Here is a 22,919-nt window from a genome sequence, read left to right as displayed (position 1 = left end):
ATGTGGGGGACGGGGTTAGGAGGGGGAGCGGATGGAATGGGGCTGAGCTTCCACCACACTTGATCCCCTGCCAGCATAAGCTTCCTTACGGGGCTTATGGCCACGGCAGAAGTCCGAGTAAAGCCCTGGCTGCTCCCACGGCTGCCAAGGCTAAGCGCCCTGGGATCAGAGCGGTGCCACCAAGCTCCGCATCTGTCACTCGGATCTCCGCTGCGCTCAGAAAGTGAAGGGAGGGCGAATAAGAGACAAGTGAGCCTATTAGTATTTATTATTTGTATTATTATAGCACCTCAGTGCCTAGTTGTGGACCAGAATCGCATCCTATTAGCACTGTGCAAACCCAGAGCAAAAGTACTATAGTCCCTGCCCCAGAGGGCTTACAATCTCTGTTTCTGAACAGGGGGGTACAAAAAGATGGGGGGCATAAAAGGGAGCAGTGACAAAACACTGATCACTGTGACGGACAGTGTTGGTTTTCTGGTAAGAACCATCAGTTCTTAAATGCTTAGTTGGATTTAGACATTCTTCACACAGTCAATACTTTATATTTCTCATTAAAAAAAGCATTAAGAAATCACACAGAATGTTATGTTATATTCAGTGAAAAACATTTTTCATTGCAAGAAACACATGTAAGGTTATTTTTAAAAAATATTGTTTAGTTTGTATGTTCTAAGCAGATATCTGAACACATTTACAAAGTCTACACATGCACTGTATAAAGAAAGTTAAAAATTTTTAACCAACTTACTTTTTTGGCTCATTCCTTTATTTAATTTGCACTCTTGCAAAAAAGAGATACCTTTTAATAAAATTTTTCAAGAAAAAAATAGAAGTGATTTCATCTCAACTACTTTTCTGGACACACTTGTACTTTCCCTGTGCTCATGATTTAAAAAATAATCTAAATAGAAATGATCACCTTGGTGGAATTAAAACCAATGCTAGATACAAGGATAGAGAACAACTGTGTATTTAGGAAATGTATGTAACTGATTTCACAGGTTTCTCTGATCAAAAAGTGTGATTACAACTTTGTGCAAGAAGGGCATGTGATTTACAACTTTTTGCAAGCATATCTTATGTGCATATTTTTAATAACTTGCCTGTAAGGGGCCATATCCTGCTGTTCTGCTCGAAGTTTCTCTAAAATCAACAGCTCCTTGACACTGTGCTCTATTCCGCTGGCCTCCTACTGTGTGTCATAGTTAATACTGTGAATAACTCAGTGGAGTTCAATATTCCTGGTTTTAACTATAATTACTCTATGGTAGTAAGTGTTTGCAGGTTTGAATATCTTACAGAGGCCTGTAGGACAGTATGATTTATCCCCATGCAGAGGGATGAAGGGAAACAAGAACTAGCTGGACAGTTTATAAAATCATTAAACATTTTCCACGATCAGCTCAGTTATTTGCCATTTGGATAGCCCCCACCAAAATCATGTAAGTAACCTATACTCTTTACCTGAAAATAACTTCCAATATTAGCTTTCTTCTACGCATTCTCTAAATTGCTGTAAACATCCAGGATACCCATATATATATATACACACACACACACTGGTATGTGTGTGTATACATGCATATACGTGTATAGGTGTATATACATACACACATACACACAGACATACATATATGTACATATACATATATACGGATATATAGCTACGACGTAGTTAGGAAACAATAATGTCATTTTTATTGCATTCTTAAGTACCATAGAACAAGGGTATTATAGGCACACGTCTTAACTACTTGTCCTTACTACAGTCCTAAAGCTCATTTACCTGAGATCTGCATCTGTAAAAATAAAGTTCCATTTTTAGCTGCATGTTACAAAAGACTAAGTATCAGCCCCACAGATATGAAATTACAACTTAATTTTGAGACTAACATACTACAGGTAAAATATGCTATCTTATAAAAAAGATACTGCTGAAAGAGATACATATTAAAAAGGAAACACGATTCTTAGAGGTTTAAAAATCTCCCTATGCCTTCCCACATTGTAATAAATTTATAAAAAATATTTGACACGAAAATCTCCACAGAAAGCATCCTGCTGAAATAACGTACCCTTTAAGCCACCCATCTTGCAAAAGTTACATAGTTCAGGAGGGCAGACTCCATATTGTAAGTATTTAATTTTCATCATCCCGTCTGTAGTGAATAGTTTGTATTTCCTGAGCTATGAACATAGCCATCTCTCTGGTGCCCGCAGCAATCACTCGGCAGGACATAAGATCCAGAGGTCCCCCTGAGGACAAGAGGATTAATGAGAACAGTCTTACGTGATGTAAGGCAAAGTATTCTTAAATATAAACCATGCTGTAATTAGATAGGTTCAGAAACACTGCAACAACTTCATATGTAGCTCCTTTTGGTGCGGGAAGGACAACCTAATTCAGCAACTCCTATCTGGAAATCTCCGGCAAAAACTGATTTCAGAAAATTCTAGATACAGTGCCAAAGTATGCAACAGAAGCAGCAAATGTCTGGATTTGTTCAGTATCCAACAATGAATGCAATATTCCCTTCTTTTAGCAACAGGAAGGGACAGAACAGAAATTAGTTCGATCAGCATACCCTTCTTCTTAATCCACCATATCTTTCCACAGTATCCACATATTGGTCACCAGTAAACCATTACTCTGAGATGTGTGCCATCTGAATGAATAAAATAATAATCCGGAGACTGTGCTGTCCTTCACTCCCTCTGAGTAGTTCCTAGTCATATATGTTCAGACATGTACCTGAGAGTCCTCCTTTCTCGGGAGGCTGTCTCTGCTGAAATCTGTTTGGAGTCTGAGTGTGTCTACTACTCTCCTGGGCTAGTTCTTTACTGTAAATCTGATGCTTTAAAGGAATTACTCAAAGTCATGGAAATACAGTTTGACTCAGAAGACCTTTGATGTGATGAAACCCCAGGCTGGAATTATATCAGTGTGTTACAAATAACCAGCCAGAGTCTGGTGGAGAGTACAGACGTTTCTACAGAATATTGCTAGAAATGAGATAGAGCCACAGGGGAAGGACTGTACTGAGGTAACACAAGTTGCCCCGAAATAGCCACTCAGTCCCCAAAAAGTCAATGAAAACACGGATATTTTACTCACCTGAAGTGTCTATCACAGTGCCACCCGCCTCTCTAATAATGACAGTCGCCGCTGCCAAGTCCCAGCAGTGTAACCCAAACTGGTAATAGGCATCTGCAGCACCGGATGCCAAATGGCACAGAGCCAGGGTCGAGCTCCCAATGACACGGACCCTAAACCCCACGAGAAGGGGACATGGTAACATAGAGCAGAAAATGCCTTTGATTTCAACCTATGTGTTGAGATCGCAAAATGTGCAACGTACTTGTTTGTTTTTTTGGGTTTTGTTTTTTTTTTAATAACTTTTGTCACAAATGTGAGACATATATTGTAAAATATCTTACCCGTGTGCTTGGGCCTTGAGCAATCTCTCAATGTTACCAAGGAACAATTTCAAAGTTGCAGGGTCACGTTTTGGACCAATTTCTGTTAAAATTAAGGCCTTCGAGATATCTGCAATGTAGGTAGTTGTTTCCATTAATTCAACAGCTTCCAGGTAGATTCTCAAAATTTGTTTTTAAATTAAACACTAATGGACTTTTCACAGAAAAACAATTTTCATGTCCCTTTTTTTGCCCCAAACTCTTTCATAGGATAAGTGACAACTTTGCATAAAAATTCAAGCAAGACTAGATTTCTCATATCAAATGGTCTGATCTAAACACACTTTTTAAAAAAAGAACAGGAAGATTAAAACCAAGAATGCCTTCTTACATTCATTCTCTTTCCATTCATTGTTTTATTTCATTGACCGGTCAGATTTTGGGAAATTCACTAACATTAGCAGTCAACTAAAAATAATCCAGTGACTTAGCAACTATTAACGATGCTAATCTAATCATATTTGAAAACAGGATTTCTTGAATAGGGAACTTTAATGTAAGTAAGTTGTTAACAAATTATAAACATTTGGGAATACAGTAAGAGGAAAGAAAAGTTTCTACCTAAACCACCAGTCATCCAGTAATAGCTCCCCTTCATTCTGACATTTCAAAGACTGAAGACACCTTATGACTGAAAAAAAACCCCTTCTTATCACAAATTAAAGCAGTATCTTAATTAATAATAACATTTGAATGTTATTTTTGTATTGTGTCCAGCAAGGGCAATTCTGACCTACAGCAGATGAGGATATCAGCCTTGTGTACAGTCAAAGGAAAGACTCACAGTGACTTGCAGGGTGTTGAAGTAGTCCTCACGTGAGATCTGAATATTGCTAGTATATAACAAGCGTATGCCAATGTAGGTGGAGATGGTTGATCAAATGCCAAGTGTCCCTGCTTCTGCTGTGCCAGCTGAGCTTGGAGGTGTTAAAGGTAGGACAAAACTCAAAGGTTTAGCTGTTGATGAATTACTAACTAGGCTGTGCCCAAGTGTCAGGTGTCACCTTCTACCCTGGGTTAAAGGCTAGGCATTCATTCAGCCAGGGAATGTCTACCTGGTTATTACAGCTAATTGCCTAAGTTGAAAATTCTTAGCAGAAGTAGCAAGGAGGTTTTCAAAAGCAAATTAGGCTGGAGTGAGACATCATTTAATTAAACAGGCTACCAATGAATTTAGTATTGCAGAGGAACATTATGGATTCAAGCAATGCGGTAAATGGTTAGTAACAGGTATGTAATTAGATTAAAAGTTACAGGATATCACAAAGCATAACTGTAGGAACATAGATTTAACAACTGCTTTTTAAATTACTGCATTAAAATATAGAAACACCAATCCAGGCACGCTGCAGGGTATTCGCTGTTTAGCCACCGCTGAAAACTCTGGATGGTGAAAGCAATCTGCCTTAGATCTTTTTGCATAACAGACCCAATTTATAATTACAAAACATTTAATGCTCGTGTCATTGCTGAAATGCACCCAGCATTCACACCACACCAGTCATAGCTAGGTCATGACTAAGGCAGTTGTTCTTTTGAGTTATTAAATATATTTCTATTGCATAAATGGATCTCTTCCATTTTCATCACGGCTACAGGTAGAAATTGGATGAAGAGACTAAGGCAAGGAAGAGGGAGGTCTCGGCTTAGGAAAAGGAGCTGGCTGATCACAAGAATCAATGGGGTTTCAGGAATTCAAGGTACAGGAGAAAATTCACTGACTACTCACTCTGATAGAGGCCAGAAAAATAAGGAGGCTTGGTAGAAGAGATTTAACAGTGATAGGGATAGATTTATGAGGAAAAGACCAATTCTGTTGACCACAGAAGATTAAAAAAAGAACATACACTTACAGTATTAGCACATGTAAGGCCTGACCTGAATCTAAGCATGAGAAGAGATATCACTCAAGATCAAAGGGAAGACGGATCCTTCCTTTAAGTTTATCCTGACTGCTTGAACTCCCATACCAGATCTCTTCAAAATTTGGCATTGACAAAGAACAGTGTTTGCCTGGACTGTGATTTCAAATGATTAAATCTGAACAAGGAATGTGTAGCGTAGATCAATGTTACACAACAGTCACACTTCCTGAAAACAAAAGGCTTGAAGTAACATGGCAGCCTAGGTCTCCAACACGTCATGCATTGGTGAAGGCTACTTGAGTTCCAGCAGTAGGTACAGGGAAACACACGCTCTGTTCCAGGGTTGGTTTATTTCACTGAAGCCACAGTCCTTACAGGAAAAGAACAACTGTGATTTTATACACTTAAAACATCAAAAGAAGTGAGACTAAAGAAGATCCATCTTCACTGGTGAAATTGCCCACCACCAAATGATGTCTCTCAAAACAAAGGAAAATTTCAAAGCATTTGGAAGGGCAGAAGGTCCACTTCCCTGGCTATGTTCTAGACACCCACATAGACTGGATGTCCAGAGAAAGGAGGACAAAAGTGGCATATGCCAAAATTTCCTTGCTCAACTGGAAACCAGAACTCTCTGACTGCAAAAGTGAGCGAGGTCATTTCAAGAGTGGCGCAACCAGCCCAACTGTGTGCACCCCTAGTGTTTCCTAATAGTCTCTGCCAGCATGGTCTTTTGTGGAACATGAGATATTCGAGCACTGACAAAAATGTGATGTATAATCAAGGATTAAAATCTTAGGGGTCACTGACTTTACAATTTGCTCCAGCTGTCCACATAGGGAGACCCCGGCTAACTATTAATTTAGGTGACTAGCCAAACTTCCCCAAATTTCAGGGAAGTTTTGATGCAGGGTCTGCTTGGGGCACTACAACAAATCTGTACATTAAATTGCTTGAATTTACTGTGTTTCAAGTTCATTAAATCTCTTTTTGGGGTGAAATTTTTACCACCTCCTGTGTACATTGATGTACATTTTTGGCACATGTCTGCTTCTGTCTACAACTGAGTGTTATGTTCTCCTCTGCATTTTGATTAATTAAAAGAAAACTTCTCTACACACATCTGATTATTGTTATCTATTATCATTAGGTAAGCAGACAGATCTATGACTTGGTTTACCAATAAAAGAATTCCATTAAATTGTTGACTAAGTGTTGCTAGCTATTTGTATGTTGAAACATACCTCACACACAAAAGCAAGCTGTTAACCCCTAAGGAAGCATGCATCCTTTAGTTTACTTTACTGTTAGCGTGTATGCCTACAGACATAATACACTTTACGATGTACAAGTTTATTGGAAATTAAGTGAATAATGGCCGCCATAGTACTCTGAATTTGATTCACCGTTCCCATTGCATCTTGCTCATAAAAAGTTATGCCACTGTACAGCTGGAATGAGACTGGTGAATCTACTCATTCTTCCTTATTTTAAACAATGATTATGAAGCAAAATAATTTAGGATTATTTAAATAGTTCATATTCAGATGTATATTTTAAAAAGAAAATGAGGAAAGTTGTGATTTTTCAGAAAAAAACAAACACATAACAACAAAATTATCATGCAGGTGAAATACTTTCCATCAGGATAATGATGTTCATTATCCTAATGATGATTTGCAACAACTCTGAAACAAAATTAACATATTCCTTTTAGAGTTCTAACAAAATCTAGACCAACCTGTCTCTTTTGATACCTGAAGCCTTTTGTCATTACAAAATGCCCCTTGACCTCTTCTACCAGTGTATAATCGTTCTTCAGTGCAGTGGTAAATTACACCAAATTCAAGCTTTAAGATTTTGAAAAGGAAAGAAATGAATGCAACTCAAATTACTCATCATAAATATAAACAACTACTAATGGCAGAAAGATCAGCAATATTTTAATTGGTACATGTAATCAAAGATTATATTGACGCTAATAAACTGGAATAATTTTACTATTACTGTGATATTGAGATATAGGTCATATAAAATTCAGTTTATAAATAGAAGTTAATGCAATCTGGTCATGATCTTCTAAACTCTTACTTGCAGCTTGTTTGTGTTCACATTAGAATGGATTAAATGCTGAGTTGATTTCAAATTAAATTGTATGTTTTTATTGAAAGTATGCAAGTCCTCTAAGGCCAGATTCTGAATGCTTTACTTTCACTGGTAAGCAGTTACACCTAGAAGTAGTCCCACTGACTTCGGCTGGACTCTGAAGATTTGCAGCCCCAAATATATAGATATCATCAGTCAGGCATCCAAACTCAGAAGTCACGGCACACTGTTTATTAACAGTGGATGCTTTTATATGCACTTCACCTTTCATGATGCATTTAATTTGCCTGCCTTTTCAACCAAAGTAGTACACTCCAGCCACATGTTCAAATGTTTCTCTGCAAAATCCTTTTGTTTACTCATAAAAGTGAGAATGTCATGAAGTCACATGACTCCAAGAGGAGTTTGAAGAGAAATACGAAGTATTGTGACCCTCAATGAAAACTTGAGAATGAACAACACTGGAATTTTTGTGGGAGTATCTGTTTACCAATTAGAAGGGGGTCAGAATTTGACCCTTGATTTAAACCCAAGGTATTTAATATTTCCATTACTTTAATAGGTTTCACCAAAAGATTTTAAAGCACTTTACAAACTTCAGTGATCAGCTCCTAAGATCACCTCTAGATAAATACTATTAGCAATATTTTATTTAGGGGTGGACAGATATACAAAAATTAAGTGACTTGCCCAAGGTCACAGAAGAAGTTGGTAACAAGGTCAAGAAAACATCTTGGATGTTCTAGACTCCAAATCTTTTCCTGCTGCCCTCCTCCATTCAATGTGAATAATCATTGGTGTTCATCAGAGACAATTCAAAGGGAATAGACTGTCCTTGCTCCCTACCCTGAGGTCCCATCTAAACCAACTTTTTTTTGAGGAACACACTATTAATAGACTCTTTCCCTGAAGACATCTGCAGGAATTTCTTCAGTACTGTTCAAGTCTTACATTCAGGCCAGTTCCCCTGTGCATACTTTGGCTCCTTTTCAGCTTACTACTTTTTTCTGCTTTTCCCATTTATTTACTGAGGGAGATTTAACATCATTCTTTATTTTTGTTTCAGCTTTGTTTAGTTTACATAACCCAAAATATGCAGCATCAAAATCATGATGGTGTTCTAGAAAACATAAATATTAGAGAAAGCTGTCTGGTAATAATATGCAGTATTCAAAAGGACCTTTGGGAATGAATAAACTTCAGAAAAGCATGGAAGTGTTTCTCTGCTGCTTCCATGTTTGAAAAGTCTGACTAGAGAAGTACACAACATTATTCTGTTTAAATCAGTAAGAGCCACTAACACATCTGAAAACTATGTTGTTATTGCACAGAAGTCTTGCTGGCTTCACTTACAGCTATACATATATTTAAGATCATGGAATTAGGCTGAAAGAGGCACATTCCTTGGCAATTTGAATAGCTATTTCTTCTGTATATATCAAACTGTAAACCGGCAACATCTGAAGAAAAGGCACTAGCATGAACGAATATAGCTAGGAAACTCAAAACTGCACATATGAAGGCTAGGTACTTTTTTTTCCCCTTGTAATCAAGCTCTCATGTGGGAAATACAGTTTTTTTACTATGTTAAGAAAACCACAAAGGCAGATTAAATGAACTAGGCCCATAATTTTGCACTCTTCATAGAAATCAGTTCTGAATTGCCTCATAGCAGCAGTTAGCTTTCACAGATACTGCTAGCAGGAAAGAAGCAATAATAATAACAACATAAGAACACCGGGAGATATGTTTAAATTATGAATAGGCAGCACTATATTTAACTCATTACGGTTTTGTCTTACAAAACCTTGCTCATATCAGTATTCCCTTTTTCCCCCACATAAATCCTATAATATTTATAATAATTTGTAAGAATTGTCTTGTAATTGCCACTTTGCGTAAGTAAGTTTTGCAGAACTACGATTTTAGACCAGTAGAGTATGATCAAATGCATTTAAAAAGCGTGGAAAAACCTGAGTAGTGGCTAATTTTTTAAAAAATTTTATTTTATTTAAAGTTCCCACATGGTTTTGAGGCTTCTAACCAGCTCTCAGGTACCCATCTTAAAGAACATACTTCATACCTCTTTGTTAACAGCAAATCCAATGCTTACTGCCACTGTTGGAAATCTGTGAAAAATAAGAAATGAAGTATTATTGATGAAAAATCTCTCAACTTACTCCTTATGCAACTCCCTTAGGCAACAAAACCCCACATGGAGCTCTGTGATTTTACTTGTGTCAAAATGCTCTTGACATTGTACTATTTCTCCTTTGTCAGCCTCTTTAACTTTGTCAGTTCCTTTAAAAATGTAATTTAATATTGGAGACAGCAAGAAATAAACACATGAAGATATCAGGTTTTTTTATACTAAACGTTGTATATTTTAGTGATCTTTTTGCTTTAGTGTAATTCAATTATCCAGTATAAAATCATTAATGTTGTCATAACAAGTCATCACTTTTAAGAGCACATTTTGTTCAAGTTCAAGTATCTGAGACAGCAGAAGATACCTTGCTGCTGACATCAACATAAGGAGAAACCAGTTCCTCTACCTTCTCTTTTGTCAAAGTGATGATCATGTATTTAATTTGGTCCTTTTGACTAAAGTATAATTATTGTATTTTAAACAATGAAATAAATTCATTTCTTAAAAACACGTTTTAAGAAGGGCTGTAAAGGTCCAGAAAATATTGCTAGAAAGAGAAAATTTCACTTAATTGCATGAAACACCAACACATGACAGCCCCCACCTCCCCTTGAATTCTATGTAATTGCACCAAAAGTCAAGGAAATGCTTTTTTTTTTAAATGATAACTGCAGTTATGTTAAGTCACTAACTATAAGGCAGAACATATTTAAGGTTTTTAAGTATTATGAATAGTCATTAGTTTACAACTCCTAGCACTCAAATGACGATTTAAACTTTTGCATTTTTGCAGTAAAGATCTCTAGACTTCTTTTTGCAGAGAGGTATTATAGAAATTTAAAACCAATATCTATGTACAACTTAGTTTTCAGTTCTACTCTACATATACGCAATGGCTGTACTTCCCAGGAAAAATGAAGCTTTTGTATTTGAAAAGGAGAAAACACCACTACTAAAAGGAATGTGTAACAACCACGTAAGGCGTTAGGCCAAGTGTCATCATAGCACAGCCTTGTTCCTCCAGTTCAGCTCAAGTCTCTGCACGTTAATGTGCGGTTATATATAAACGAGCTGTGAGTCAAGAGCTTTGGGTCATTAAGCAATCAGCAGAAACTTTAGCTTACCTTTAGATAACAGTATAGAGCTCTCTCCAGCACAAACACACACTCCCTCAGATACACTACACGAGGTACAAAAAGATAAAGGGATGACGCCTACGTATGAGTCAAAGGAACAAATCTACCACAGTAAAACACTTTAAAGCGAAAGGGAGGATTTGTGAGAAGCTACATTTTGCTTTTTTATGTATTTCCCAGTTCACTGTCCACTTACCTGTGCACAAAGTTGCACGTTCCATCAACAGGGTCAATAATCCAGGTCGGACTGTCCGTGAGGACACATTTTGAACCAGCAGCAGTGGATTCTTCTGCAATAAACCTGCATTTGGTGTGGAGTAAAACAAGTGTCCCAGAAAATTGGCTTAGGTATGTGACTTGGAAAGTCAAACTCCATCTTTCTGTTTTTGAAGAGATACTTAATTTATATATATAGATATATATACAATTTTTGTATAAATGTATATGTATGTATAAACACACATATTGCTTTTTTAATTTGGGAATGGGGAACTTTCACAGAAACTTTGAAGGAGAGTTCTCAAATTTATAGCACACTATTTTACATGGTAAAAAAGAACTCCATTTATGTTCACTTTCCAAATATACCATTAAGAAAGTCATGAAAATGAATGCAGAAATGGATCTGAACTGGCATCCCTGGAACTCTAGAAGAAATTTTTTTTATGCAGATTGTAATTTTATGGGTTACGCCTGTCTCTTGCAGTAAATAATATAAACTGCAAACTGTAGCTGCTTCTCTTTTGCAGTCAAATTCAGTCAGCAGGAAATAATGCACTCTTAGAAAATCCACAGTCTCACTCCTACTTGAATTTTTTACAGTAGTCTGACTCAGGAAATTAAAAGGTTTACAAAGCTGAACTTTCTTTTTCCCATGACCCAGAGAAAATAAACAAATTAATTTTTTTGTTTGTTGTTTGGATGCACAAGGCACACATCGAAATCTGGGCTCATCTTCTGTTCTGTTGTTCTGTCCCAATTTCTTTTAGTAGATACGTGTTTTTTTTTTCCCTGCTTTTTCCCTGGGAAATGAACATCCAGTTCTGGCACATTTCCTGCTGACCTTAATTATCCCTGCTCTCCCATAAACTGCTCAGGGTCTGTTTCTGTAAGTGTTGTGCAGGTGCTACTCTCACAGATTTGAATAAAGTCCTGCATGTACAGAAGGTGTATAATCAGACTGCTAATACTGAATCTTGCTTTTGGTTCACATTCAAACAACTGGTAGTGGTATTCGGAGTTCCTGCAAACGCTTGAAGATGAAAAAGCTTCTTTCGAAGACACAGAGAAAAAAATTGGATAAAATAAAGAGAAAATGTCTTTTGCAGAAACAGTTGCTTCCCTAGGCCTAGAGTAGCAGTTATTTTCTTTTGTGCCCTCAACACGCGCCACATGATACTACATAATGCTTGCAACCACGAGCTTAAAATGTTCTGCAGACAGCACAGGAGGAGACTTCTTGGATTTTCCAAATGCTACTTTGCCTTTCCGTCAGTAGAAAGGGACTATTTTGATGGCATTGTGGGCCCCTTGTTGGTATGAAGAGGGCAGTAGGAAGTGTTTGTTCCTATTTTCATCTCCATTAAAGATAACAGCTGAAGGGCAGTTAGTGTGCAACTGAGAAACGAGAAAGACTTGAACAAGTGTTTGGAATTCTCGGTCAAACATAATCTTTGCAGATTCCTTGCTCTAAATATTCCATTATTTTGTCTTGTTGGTGCTGTATCATTTGACTTTTGCTTTTACAAGTCTTGTAATTAGCGCCTAAACCCAACCATATGCTTGGCTGCGTTGCTGCGCTGCTGGCTGCAGAGGAAGCTCATCTTCTTACAGATGGAGCACCTTACATCCCATCTCAGATTGTCCATCTTCCCCGTAAATGATGCCTCTACTTCAACCCTCTGCCAGCTCCCCCAGCCAGAGCCTGAACTGTAGCCATTGTCTTGCCAGTCAAAAGTGAAATGGGAACCTCTTTAAAGACAAGAGTATTTCTGTGTAAGGTGTTTTGCCCTCAAGTATCGTAAGTCTGTCCCTCGCCTTTTCTTTACAGCGGGGTGTGACGCTGCAGTCCTCACATACAGAAATGCTAATGTGAAGCTGGGGCACAACAGTGCCATTGATAAAGTCTTGATGTCCAAGAACAACTTTTCCAAAATGGATGTAGGACAAATTAGGTTCACATTTTATGAAATTTGGGCTAATAGGTTAAAATAAGCCCCTTGCTGTTATACAATACTGGGAACTGTGAGAGTCCCTCAAGGTCAACAACAGATGTGTTGCTCTATGGCTCTCTGTGCCATAAAAATGTGCGAACTAAGCAAAACTCCAGCCTGAAGTACTGGAGATCAAATCTTAGGAACAGCTTGAGAAGTGGGAGGGGTAGCCATGTCATTACAGTAGTTAATTTAATATGCCAGCCTGCCAGCTCTGTTGACCTCTCTTCAAATCTGGATTAAAGTTTTCTCCCACTGAAAATGAGTCCAGTAATTTTAGCCAAGCCTTAGTGTACATCTGTTCATACCACGGTGCCACTCTGAAATTCATCGCTGGAACAGCAGGGAAACGATAGCATAGCATAAACTGCAGCAGAGGTGACAGCCAGTTGAGTGCAGGAGGTTCAAACAGGGGCTATCCCTCACCTATCCCCTTATGGGGGTCTGAGGGCAGAAAGCCGGGAAGCTAGAGTTGAATGTCACCCTCCGTAATGGCTGTGTCCTGGTTTTAATGTCTACAGGATTAAGGCCACAATTAACACCAAAGATGACAACTTGTGCAACAATAACACAGGCAAATGGTATGATAGCCTTTTTCAACCAGTAGCCCCTGATATTCTGGCTGTGCCTATCCACAACTCAAAGATCTATCAGAAAAAATATCCTTTTGAAAAGACTCACTTGGAGCATGTCAGAGTACCAAACAGTAGGCAAAGATGAAAACTTGGGTGAAGCACAAATGAGGATGATAGATATCACTTAGCCAAGCAGAGAGAAGACGAAAGAAACATGGGATGGAATTACCTTTTTAGCAGGTTTTCCTAATATTTCTCTTTACTTCTGAGTACATTTCCAATATCTCGAGACTCATCACTGCCACAGTGCAAACGGCACAGATTCTAATGAGATCTCTTTTAATTTTTCTAACTCCTAAGGTACGTTTTTTGATTCAGAGAACATAAGAATCAAGACGATTTAAGAGAAAAAAAAATAACAGAAATCTTCAGTGATGCTTTCAACTGCCAGATTAGGGGAAAGACTGAACACAATTTAAATGACCTTTTAATGTTTTCATTGCACTTTAATTTAAACCTTGGTTGCTACTGTGGACTCCTCATTGCAAGTGTTTTAATCTAGTCTAGTTAAATCTAGTTTTAATTGCTACTGTGGACTCCTCATTGCAAGTGTTTTAGTCTAGTCTAGTTAAATCTAGTTTTAATCTATTTTTTAATCTAAATGCATTCACTGTCTGAACAAACTCCAGCCAAAACCAACAACCAATATCAACAACAAATAAGTGTCTTGAAGAAACAGCAATTCCTTCATTTGCTTATAAAGTCAGAAGTTAACTGTACAGAGTTAACAGTCAGGGATTTTTCAGTTCCTAGGTCTATGTTGACCTTACAACTTTTGTTCCCATTCTGAGTAACTCGAGTGCTTCTGATGATTCTCATTTTATGTGAAACGTGTATGATTTATGTTCTCCGCCAGACTGTTCAAGGAAAAAAAAAAAACCACAACATAAGAGTGGAGATGAGAAAAAAGCACAGCCAGCAATAGTAGAAGGAATATTACACAAATAATAGGCTTGTAAAGCCTGGCACTCTCTTGAGAATCACGGCCAAGAACCACACATTATGCTGTACAGTACTGCTTCAATATGTGATCACATACAACACGTATTTAGAAAGCCATGTTTAGTATATAATGTTCTTTCTGCTCCTTCTTATGGTGGTTTTTTTTTTTCCAGCAGCATCGCCAACAATCAGCTTAGTAGCTGCACCCTCCGGATCTTCATCTTTGTTGATTTCTGCGCAGCACTAGAGTGCAAGGCTCATCTCCATCGGAGATGCACACAGTGAGAAGGAAGTCATACAGCATTTAAGTGATACACAGGCTCCGCGCTGGCTCTGCAGGAAGATGAATTTTATCCTTGTGGACTGAAGTCAAATGTGGAAATCGATTGCAGAGCCTCTGCATCAAACCAAACCCGGCCAACTAATACAAAACCTCTCTCTAACCTGTGCATGTGCTAGGAGCTGTTATTTTCAAATTGACCATAATAATTCAAGAGGAGTCAACAATCTGATCTTTTTTTAAAACCTTGGGTTGACACCCCATATAGTAAGTTATTATGTTTATGTATACACATCAAATGAGGATGATAAACAACTCTGCTTCTCACTGATTTTAAGATTCTATACAACACAAGGTCAATGTGATTAAATATGATACTTGTCCTGATCTGGAAAACGCTTATGTGTGATGGCAAAAGAAAGTGAAGGAGAAGTCTGCAGGATGGGACCTTTGCTATCATTAATCTCAGCTATATTTTAATAGATAACCTTAGCATAATTCTTATACAATAGAGAACAGATCAGTATTCTGAAAATCACGGAGATCCATATGAAACCTTCATACATGATGTCCCTACAGGGGAAAAATTACTATTAAATACATATATTAAGAAACATAACTATTAGAAAATATAAAGTACTAAGTATAGGGAAGTGGTACTTTTTAAAAAAAGAAGTCCTATGAAAGTGTCCAAGAGCAATAGGTTAATATGTAAGAGAGATACACAGACTTTTAAAATTCCCTTCAAATGCCAGTCAGATATACAGCTCTTAAAGGAAAAAAGGTCATTGATAGTTTCTTTCTATAGGCACTCACCTGTGGGAGGGAAACTTCTCTTTCAGAACAGATATAATTAAATTTTCCACAAAATGATCAGTTTCTGTCACAAGATCTGCTGCAGATGTCTTTGTGGACACTTGTTTTTCCTCTGTTAGAGCTTTCCTAATAATCTGAAACAGAAGTTCATAAATCAGATTTGTTGGCCATTCATCCTGTGTACACTAAAATAATACATTTACTGAAAAATTATAGCTAATCCTGAAAAACAACTGTAGGCCTAATTCTACCAGAGCCTGTTCTAATTCTTCTGACTAAAAATCCTTCTGAGCTAATAAGTAGTCTTTGGGAACATGGCATTTTGAATCACTCTGCAAAAACTTCTCTTGACAGTTCAGAAAAGAACTGATGAATGGGATGCAACTAATGGAATAAAAAGATGATGGCAGTCATCATGATTTAGGAAATTACGAAAATACACGTAAGATAAGAAAGAGCCTCAAGGCTCAGGAATTTTTCATGGAAACCCCCTTTTCTTTTTTCTTTTTTTAATTTACAGGGCCAATACCCCACTGCTTGCTTACTTTAAAAACATGCAATAAGGCTGTCGTGGTTTAACCCCAGCCAGCAACTAAGCACCATGCAGCCGCTCGCTCACTCCTCCCTCCTCCCAGTGGGACGGGGAGGAGAATCGGAAAAAAAGTAAAACTTGTGGGTTGAGGTAAGAACAGTTTAATAACTAATATAAAATAAAATGTAATACTAACAGTAATAATAATAAACAACAATAGAACATAATAATAACAACAGTAATGAAAAGGAATATAACAAAAAAAAGAGAGAGAAATAAAACCCAAGAAAAGACAAGTGATGCACAATGCAATTGCTCACCATCCGCTGACCGATGCCCCAGCAGTGATCCGCCCCTCCCAGCCAACTCCCCCCCAGTTTATATACTGGGCATGATGTTCCATGGTACGGAATACCCCTTTGGCTAGTTCAGGTCAGCTGCCCCGGCTCTGCTCCCTCCCAGCTTCTTGCACATCTGCTTGCTGGCAGAGCATGGGAAACTGAAAAGTCCTTGACTTAAGATAAGCACTATTTAGCACCAACTAAAACATCAGTGTGTTATCAACAGTATACTCACACTAAATCCAAAACACGGCACTGTACCAGCTACTAGGAACAAAATTAACTCTATCCCAGCTGAAACCAGGACAAAGGCAAACCCCATTGGTTTCTTTTTTTGTCAACAAAGACACACAAAGTTTATTTTTTCTTGCATATGTGGGTTTTTAGAACTTCAAGTGCTGACCACCCACTAGTTCCCAAAGAATTGTTATATATTTAACAACAACAAAAATTTAGACTTTTCCCTAGATATGGAACCAGTGATCTAACCCTGGATTCTCTTCTGGAAAAGTCTTTATCCCGTTTTCGAGGGTTTTACTGTTATAAACTCAGAACTAAACCACATCAAGTGCAAATGCACATATGGGAAAACAGTTAATAAAAGCTTTTTCCCAATTTTCCCATTTTCTTTCTGTTTTTTTCCACTCCTTCCATTAAAAAGAAAAATAAGCGGGCAGGATGCAAAAGGAGCTGGCTTATTTTTTGACCAGTGAAAATGATAAACTATTTGAAATTAGGAAAATCAAAACAAAGCAAAAATCAAGCACCACTTATTTGTACAGAATTATATTAACTAAAACCAGCACCAACGAGACCAATATTCCAAGTCCCTTCTAAAACTTACATATTTCAATTGTTTAACTAAATTTCCATTGATCAAAGTATTTTAAAACCATCGAGAAATGTTTGATGACCAAAGAAAAGAGTTCTGCTGTATCATGCATGGGAAAGGGAACCAGCAACTCCTAAGTTTCAGTCTCGGCTCTTGGTTTTCATAGTATAAAATACTACTTTTGAAGGGTGTGCTGATTGTCCTGACAAGTAATAGATATTGCTGACTGTTGCCTTAGTATGGAAGGTATCTGGACTAATGTTTCTGTTTCGTGAGCTGTAAAACATTAGTTATGCCTATTTATTGAGCTCGTGAGGGCAGGTTAATACTTTTCAAAATATTAACCACACTTACTCTTTTTACTCCCCTCAATGCCCTGCATGGTTTTCTTGAAGGTTTTACCATAGAAGCATAAAAGCGCAGCTCTAGGAAGGCCCTTAGGCTCCTCTTTGGTCCAAAGCAAAATCCAAAACACTCCAACCATCTCAGTTGTGTATTCTAAAAAACCTGCTACGCTGACACCTTTTATTTTAATTGCTCTTCTTAACTTTCATATTGCCTATATATAAGTAAATGCCCTGCTTAGAACTGGGCTCAGAACTTCACATAATGAAATAGATGAGGAATACACTCCTTTTGACAGAGATTTGAATTTCTTCTTAGCAGTGCCATATTCTTGACTTCTATTCAGATTTAACACATAGTAGATTGAGGAGATTTTTGCAGCCATTTAAATCAGTATGTGCCACTGCTCAGCAGGGGAGTGAGATCACACCTGAGCCTTGCTGCAAAAAGAAGAGCGGAGGTGAAAGCTCTCTCCCATGGATATGCTCTGCAGTCGGTTGCTTTTCATCGTGTGCCCCGGCACTTGATCTCTCCTTTTTGAATATAATCCTTTGCACCTCTCAGCACTGAATTTAATATTTTTCATTTCTGATCCTTTCTCCAGTTGTTCATGACCATTTTTAACTTTAACCCTGTCTGTTTCTCTGGTGATCTGCACATGCCAGCCTGAGGGTCCAGTCACTTTGGAGGTGGGAATAGCCAAGGGTGTGACTCTGATATGAAGTGGTGGCTGATGGCCTTCTTGCCCATCTCCTCCATCTCCTCCTCCGTAGGCCCATGCGTAGGGCCATGACACACATTACCCAGCCCTACGATGGACTGCTTCTCCCCACCTCTCGTGCAACTGATGTGTCGAGGGGACAGCAGGAGAGAAGTCATGATGCTGTGCTGAGGTCACCAGCCACAAATGGGCACCACATCTGTACTAGCTCACCCACGGTACCCGGTGATGCCACAGGATGGACGGGTCCCACTAATTCTCTGCCTCTTATGAAGGGTCTGACAAAAGGGACTCATATGCATTTGCACCAGCTTGTACGGGTATGCAATTCAAACCAGAGTCCTCCACAAAGATCACATTCCCTGCATCACTGATGAAACAGCTTTTATTCTTCACAAATTTATCAAATAGCTCAGAGCAGTCCAGAATTCAACTTGTGTTGAATAATCCCTAAAAATCATCTGCCTACAAAGAGTATTAGAGCCTGGTGCCTCAGAGTACTTCGAGAGCATCACTCAGTTCCTCTCCTTGCAGAAGCCTTACAATACGGTCTGTAGATAATTACTGCAATTGCCCGATCTTCCCAGCTGGGCCTGGAGCTCCATAGAAGTCTCTCTCTAGGTAACAGGCAGCAGGTAAGTGGAAGACCAAAGGAACTACAGGTTGACGAAATGAAAACGGCTGATTGCTCCTTATCACTATTGTACAATGAAATTGGCAACCAAGACGCTGTATGTTAGCTGTAAATGTATTTTACTAGGCTTTATCACTGTATTACAGGTTGTCCCTAGATTATGGAGATTTTACAGCAATTTCTAAGCAGCTGATTTTTGGAAGCGTGGTTATTTAGAGCAGAGTCACTTAACACTCTAATAAAGAACTGGCTAGATCTTATCCTAATACCCTGCTTGGGAGCATTTGGGGGGTTATGCAAAGCGAGGGGCATTTACACCAGTACATGCATGAAGACCACATCACAGAGCAAGACCCAGGTTGTCCCTGCTCTCTTCTTCATTTGCCATGGAGCAGGGGAAATGGAGCCGCAAGGGCTCAGTGCAGTCACGGTCCTGGACTCTTCCTTTCCTAACATCTTCATGAAATTAAGTCATACAAAGGAGAATGGAGAGGACAGAGGGCCCAGATGCCTTCTCCCCCAATACCTGCCAGGAGAGCCACCTACAGTGAGGTGCTCGTGTTAGATACTTCATGTCACCATACTGCTTGCACCCACCACGCACTTCTGGGAGCTCCAAGATGGATTTACTTGCTTGCAATATTGTCCTGAAATACTTGCTCACTGATAAAATCAAACGTCTAGGTAAAAAGCATAACTACCTGCAAATAATTTAGGAAATACCAATCTGGTTTGCTAAAAAAATCTCTCCATGTTCCACAGAAAATAGCCTAACTATCCCCTGGGAGCAAACATGGGGGAAAAAATCTTGGCTTTTTAGAGTATCAGTGGAAATTTTGCCTTTTTTCAGTGGGATTCTGCTAAGTCTCTTATGCCTCATAAAATTATTTTCTGGGGAAAAAAAAGAGAAAAAAAGTAAAAAAGTAGTTTGTGTGGACTTCAGCATGCTAGCTTCTAGTCTCAGTTTCTTACCCTTGTTTTTGCCTGGATGCACATCTACTCATTTTGGTGAAGTTTCTCCAACTGTAATTGCAGAGGACTGTGCAAATATTACTCAGTGCTCTCAATAGCATCAAAGATGCAGAGACTAGTCAAGCCTGCTTTTCTTTAGCAAAAAGTCATATTAAGCCAACGGGCGTACTCTCATGAACATAGCAAGCAGAGTTTACTCACAGAAAAAGCAGAAGAGAGGTTCGGAAAAGTGCAGGTATATGTGGCCTTACAGAGCAAATGAGACATAATTTTAATGCAGGTCAATTACACAGATTACAAAACCATGACCATTCTTATTATGAAATAGCCATATATATTAAATGAGAGCCTGTGATATTTCGTAAAAATAATAGAACTAAGTAACAGGACGGGCAAGAGAGGCAATGATTTTAAGCTGGGAATAGAAGTTACTCCAGCAACATCACTTTTGACACATATTCAAGCAATCATTTCTTTATCGGCCTTTGAAGTTCAGAAGAAACTATTCCAGAGCATAGATGCCTATCTGTTGGAAAGAAGATATATTTTACTTATACTCATGAAACATGATGCAATATAAACCAAACAGTTGTGTAAGCCGAAAGGGGAGACCAGGAAACTGTATTACTGGTTAACTTTTCCTAGAAATCCAAAATCTTGACTTGCATGCCTTTCTTCAGGTTGGCCTCTGCGCCAATACTCCTGTAGACACTTTCTAACGATTACAAGCCTTCCTAACCTGCCATGGTCCTGAGAAATGGAGGGCCTTAAAAGAAAGGCTGAAGTGGCAAAATTTCATGCAGGCATGGAGACAGGATTCATATGTGGGGAGACAGAGAGTGCAAGCAGATTTCTGGGGATGGAGGCGAAAGTGGAGAGGCCTGAGGGATGGGAAGAGAGGCAGAAGAAAAAGATGCACTTGACCAGTGGAATTGACTATTTTTGGTGATCAAAATAAAACTCAATTTTATCAGTCAATTTTCAACAAAACCCCAGTGCTATCAAACCTATGTTACACTGCATTTTGTGTCCTTATCTCTAGCTTCTTTTGGGAATAGCTGGAAGTGGATTGACACTTAAATAAAAGATACAGCCCTACCTGCACCTTTTCTTCCACAAGGATCTCTGATGGTTTTCGGTAACTGAAAACATTCCTTAACATTACAAAGTTAATAAAAACCCTACCCAGTTCCAAAGACCTACTTAAACAACATCCTTGACTGGTTTAAATTTGGCCTGCCAAAGAATCGGCCATTTCCTGCCAGTTGCAAGGTAGTGATGGCAAACTGCGAATTAAAAAGATGCAAGGATTAATCTTCTGGAATGTTTATTTCTTACAGGAAAAGGTGCTCAGCTGTGATCTTCTGGGCAATTAAAATAGCTGGAGACGGTTACGGCTGTCTTCACAAATTGATATTTTGAGAAATAAGGTGTGGAGGCTTGAGCAAGTCATGAGAGTCTCTCTTGTGAAATGGCTGGCAGAATGAGTGTGCTGGAGAAACTCCTGTTTGGAGAGTCTGTGAGAGCATGACCTGTCATCCCGATTTGGATTATCTACTTATTCCCTGTATTACTAAACCAAGTCTCCTCTCCTCTGGCATTCTGTTCATCTTTGTGTGTGTCTTCTACTAAGGAGAAAATACATTTAATAACACATACTAAGGAAAAGTTACAGGTCCTGGATTCAAGATAGAAAAGGGGGCTCCTTAAATCATAGTGTACAGGTACAAAGTGTGTTTCAAAATACAGCAGAATGGAAGCAGAAGAGAAATACATGTTGCTGAGGTTTGTGTTTTACCCAATTTCTCATCTGAACAATCTGCTGATGCCACTTCTTGGCTCTGTTAGAGTCGGTGGAAGTTTTGCTGCTGCACACAGTGGGGCCAGGGTGTCTCCTGAGATGACTAACCTTCTGCTGTGTCGAAACACGGATCTTAAATAAGCTACCGTAGATCTTAGCAGAGCCACTGCTGATTTATCCCTAGCAAGTGAATTTCAGTCACTCTGAAGATGCTGGTATATACAACAAGAAGACAAAACCTCCCTGACACGACTGTTTTTCTCTGCACAAGCTGCTCAAAAACAAATGCTGGTACTGTAACGTGTAAATACATAATATTCTGGATAAATGCACTGTGGCATAAACCCTCAGCTGTACATAAATTCAGCCTTAGCATCACAGAATGCTCCAAAACATTACAGTAGCAGAATAAACGCTTAGTGTGTTTTTGAAAAAGTTACTAAAGCACCTTCACGCTGACAAATCTTTCCGCCCTATTTTTTTTTAAATTAAATAAAAATACTCCCAGTCACAAAACAAATCTGCTTTCACCTGAGGCGCCTCCTCGTCCTTACGCTGGGTGCAGCCCCCGAGGAAAGCGATCCCGAGGGAAGCGGCCCCCGAAGGATGCGGCCCCCGAGGGATGCGGCCCCCGCTGCCGTCATCCCTCCCGCTGCAGAGGGAAGCGGCCGAGGGCTCCGGCGGCGGCCCGGCTGAGCGGGTGCCGAGCTCTGCCGCACCAGCCAAGTGCCCACACGGCTCTTCCTCAAACCGCCCGGATTTTCTATTTTTTTAATATATATAATATATATATATTTTTTTTTAAATTTAGAAGCGCAGCCGGTACAACCGCCCGGGAGAAGGATGCTCCAGCCGCGGGGCAGCCCGCCTCGCCCCTCCCGGGCCCCTCCGCGGCCCCCTCCCGCCGCCGGGCAGCGTCTCCGGAGCGCAGCGGAGCGGAGCGGGGCGGGCGACGGCGCGGCTCTCACCTGCCCGGCGCGGAGCGCCAGCTGCACCGCCACCTCCGCGCACTCCTTCCAAGGGTCCCCGCCGCCGGCCGCCGCCGCCCCCCCTTCCTCCTCCTCCTCCTCGCACGGCTTCATAGCGGCGGCGGCGGCTCCGCTGCCCAGGGCAGGGCAG

At 39.4% G+C, this 22,919-nt stretch overlaps 1 protein-coding gene across 1 annotated transcript; it reads right to left on the bottom strand.

Moving 5' to 3' along the window:
* Positions 1-261: 261 nt before the first annotated feature.
* On the bottom strand, positions 262-22,882 carry IMPA2 (inositol monophosphatase 2). Its single transcript, XM_050892781.1, has 8 exons — positions 22,769-22,882; positions 15,623-15,756; positions 10,933-11,037; positions 9,535-9,580; positions 7,087-7,195; positions 3,442-3,550; positions 3,119-3,270; positions 262-2,259 (listed from the first exon to the last, which is right to left on the bottom strand). The coding sequence occupies exons 1-8, from the start codon at positions 22,880-22,882 to the stop codon at positions 2,144-2,146; spliced, it is 885 nt and encodes a 294-aa protein (XP_050748738.1). The 3' UTR covers positions 262-2,143.
* Between the last annotated feature and the right edge of the window lie 37 nt (positions 22,883-22,919).

Source organism: Gymnogyps californianus, chromosome 2 (genome assembly GCF_018139145.2).
Source record: "Gymnogyps californianus isolate 813 chromosome 2, ASM1813914v2, whole genome shotgun sequence".
Lineage (NCBI taxonomy): Eukaryota > Metazoa > Chordata > Aves > Accipitriformes > Cathartidae > Gymnogyps > Gymnogyps californianus.
This window is presented reverse-complemented; position numbering and strand designations above follow the sequence as displayed.

Coding starts and splice junctions, on each gene's coding strand:
- IMPA2 (XM_050892781.1), bottom strand. CDS start 22,882: ATGAAGCCGTGCGAGGAGGAGGAGGAGGAAGGGGGGGCGGCGGCGGCC. Junction 9,581..10,932: donor ACGTGCAACTTTGTGCACAG/GTAAGTGGACAG, acceptor TATTTTTCACAG/ATTTCCAACAGTGGCAGTAA. Junction 3,551..7,086: donor TCAGGTATCAAAAGAGACAG/GTTGGTCTAGAT, acceptor CCTACATTGCAG/ATATCTCGAAGGCCTTAATT.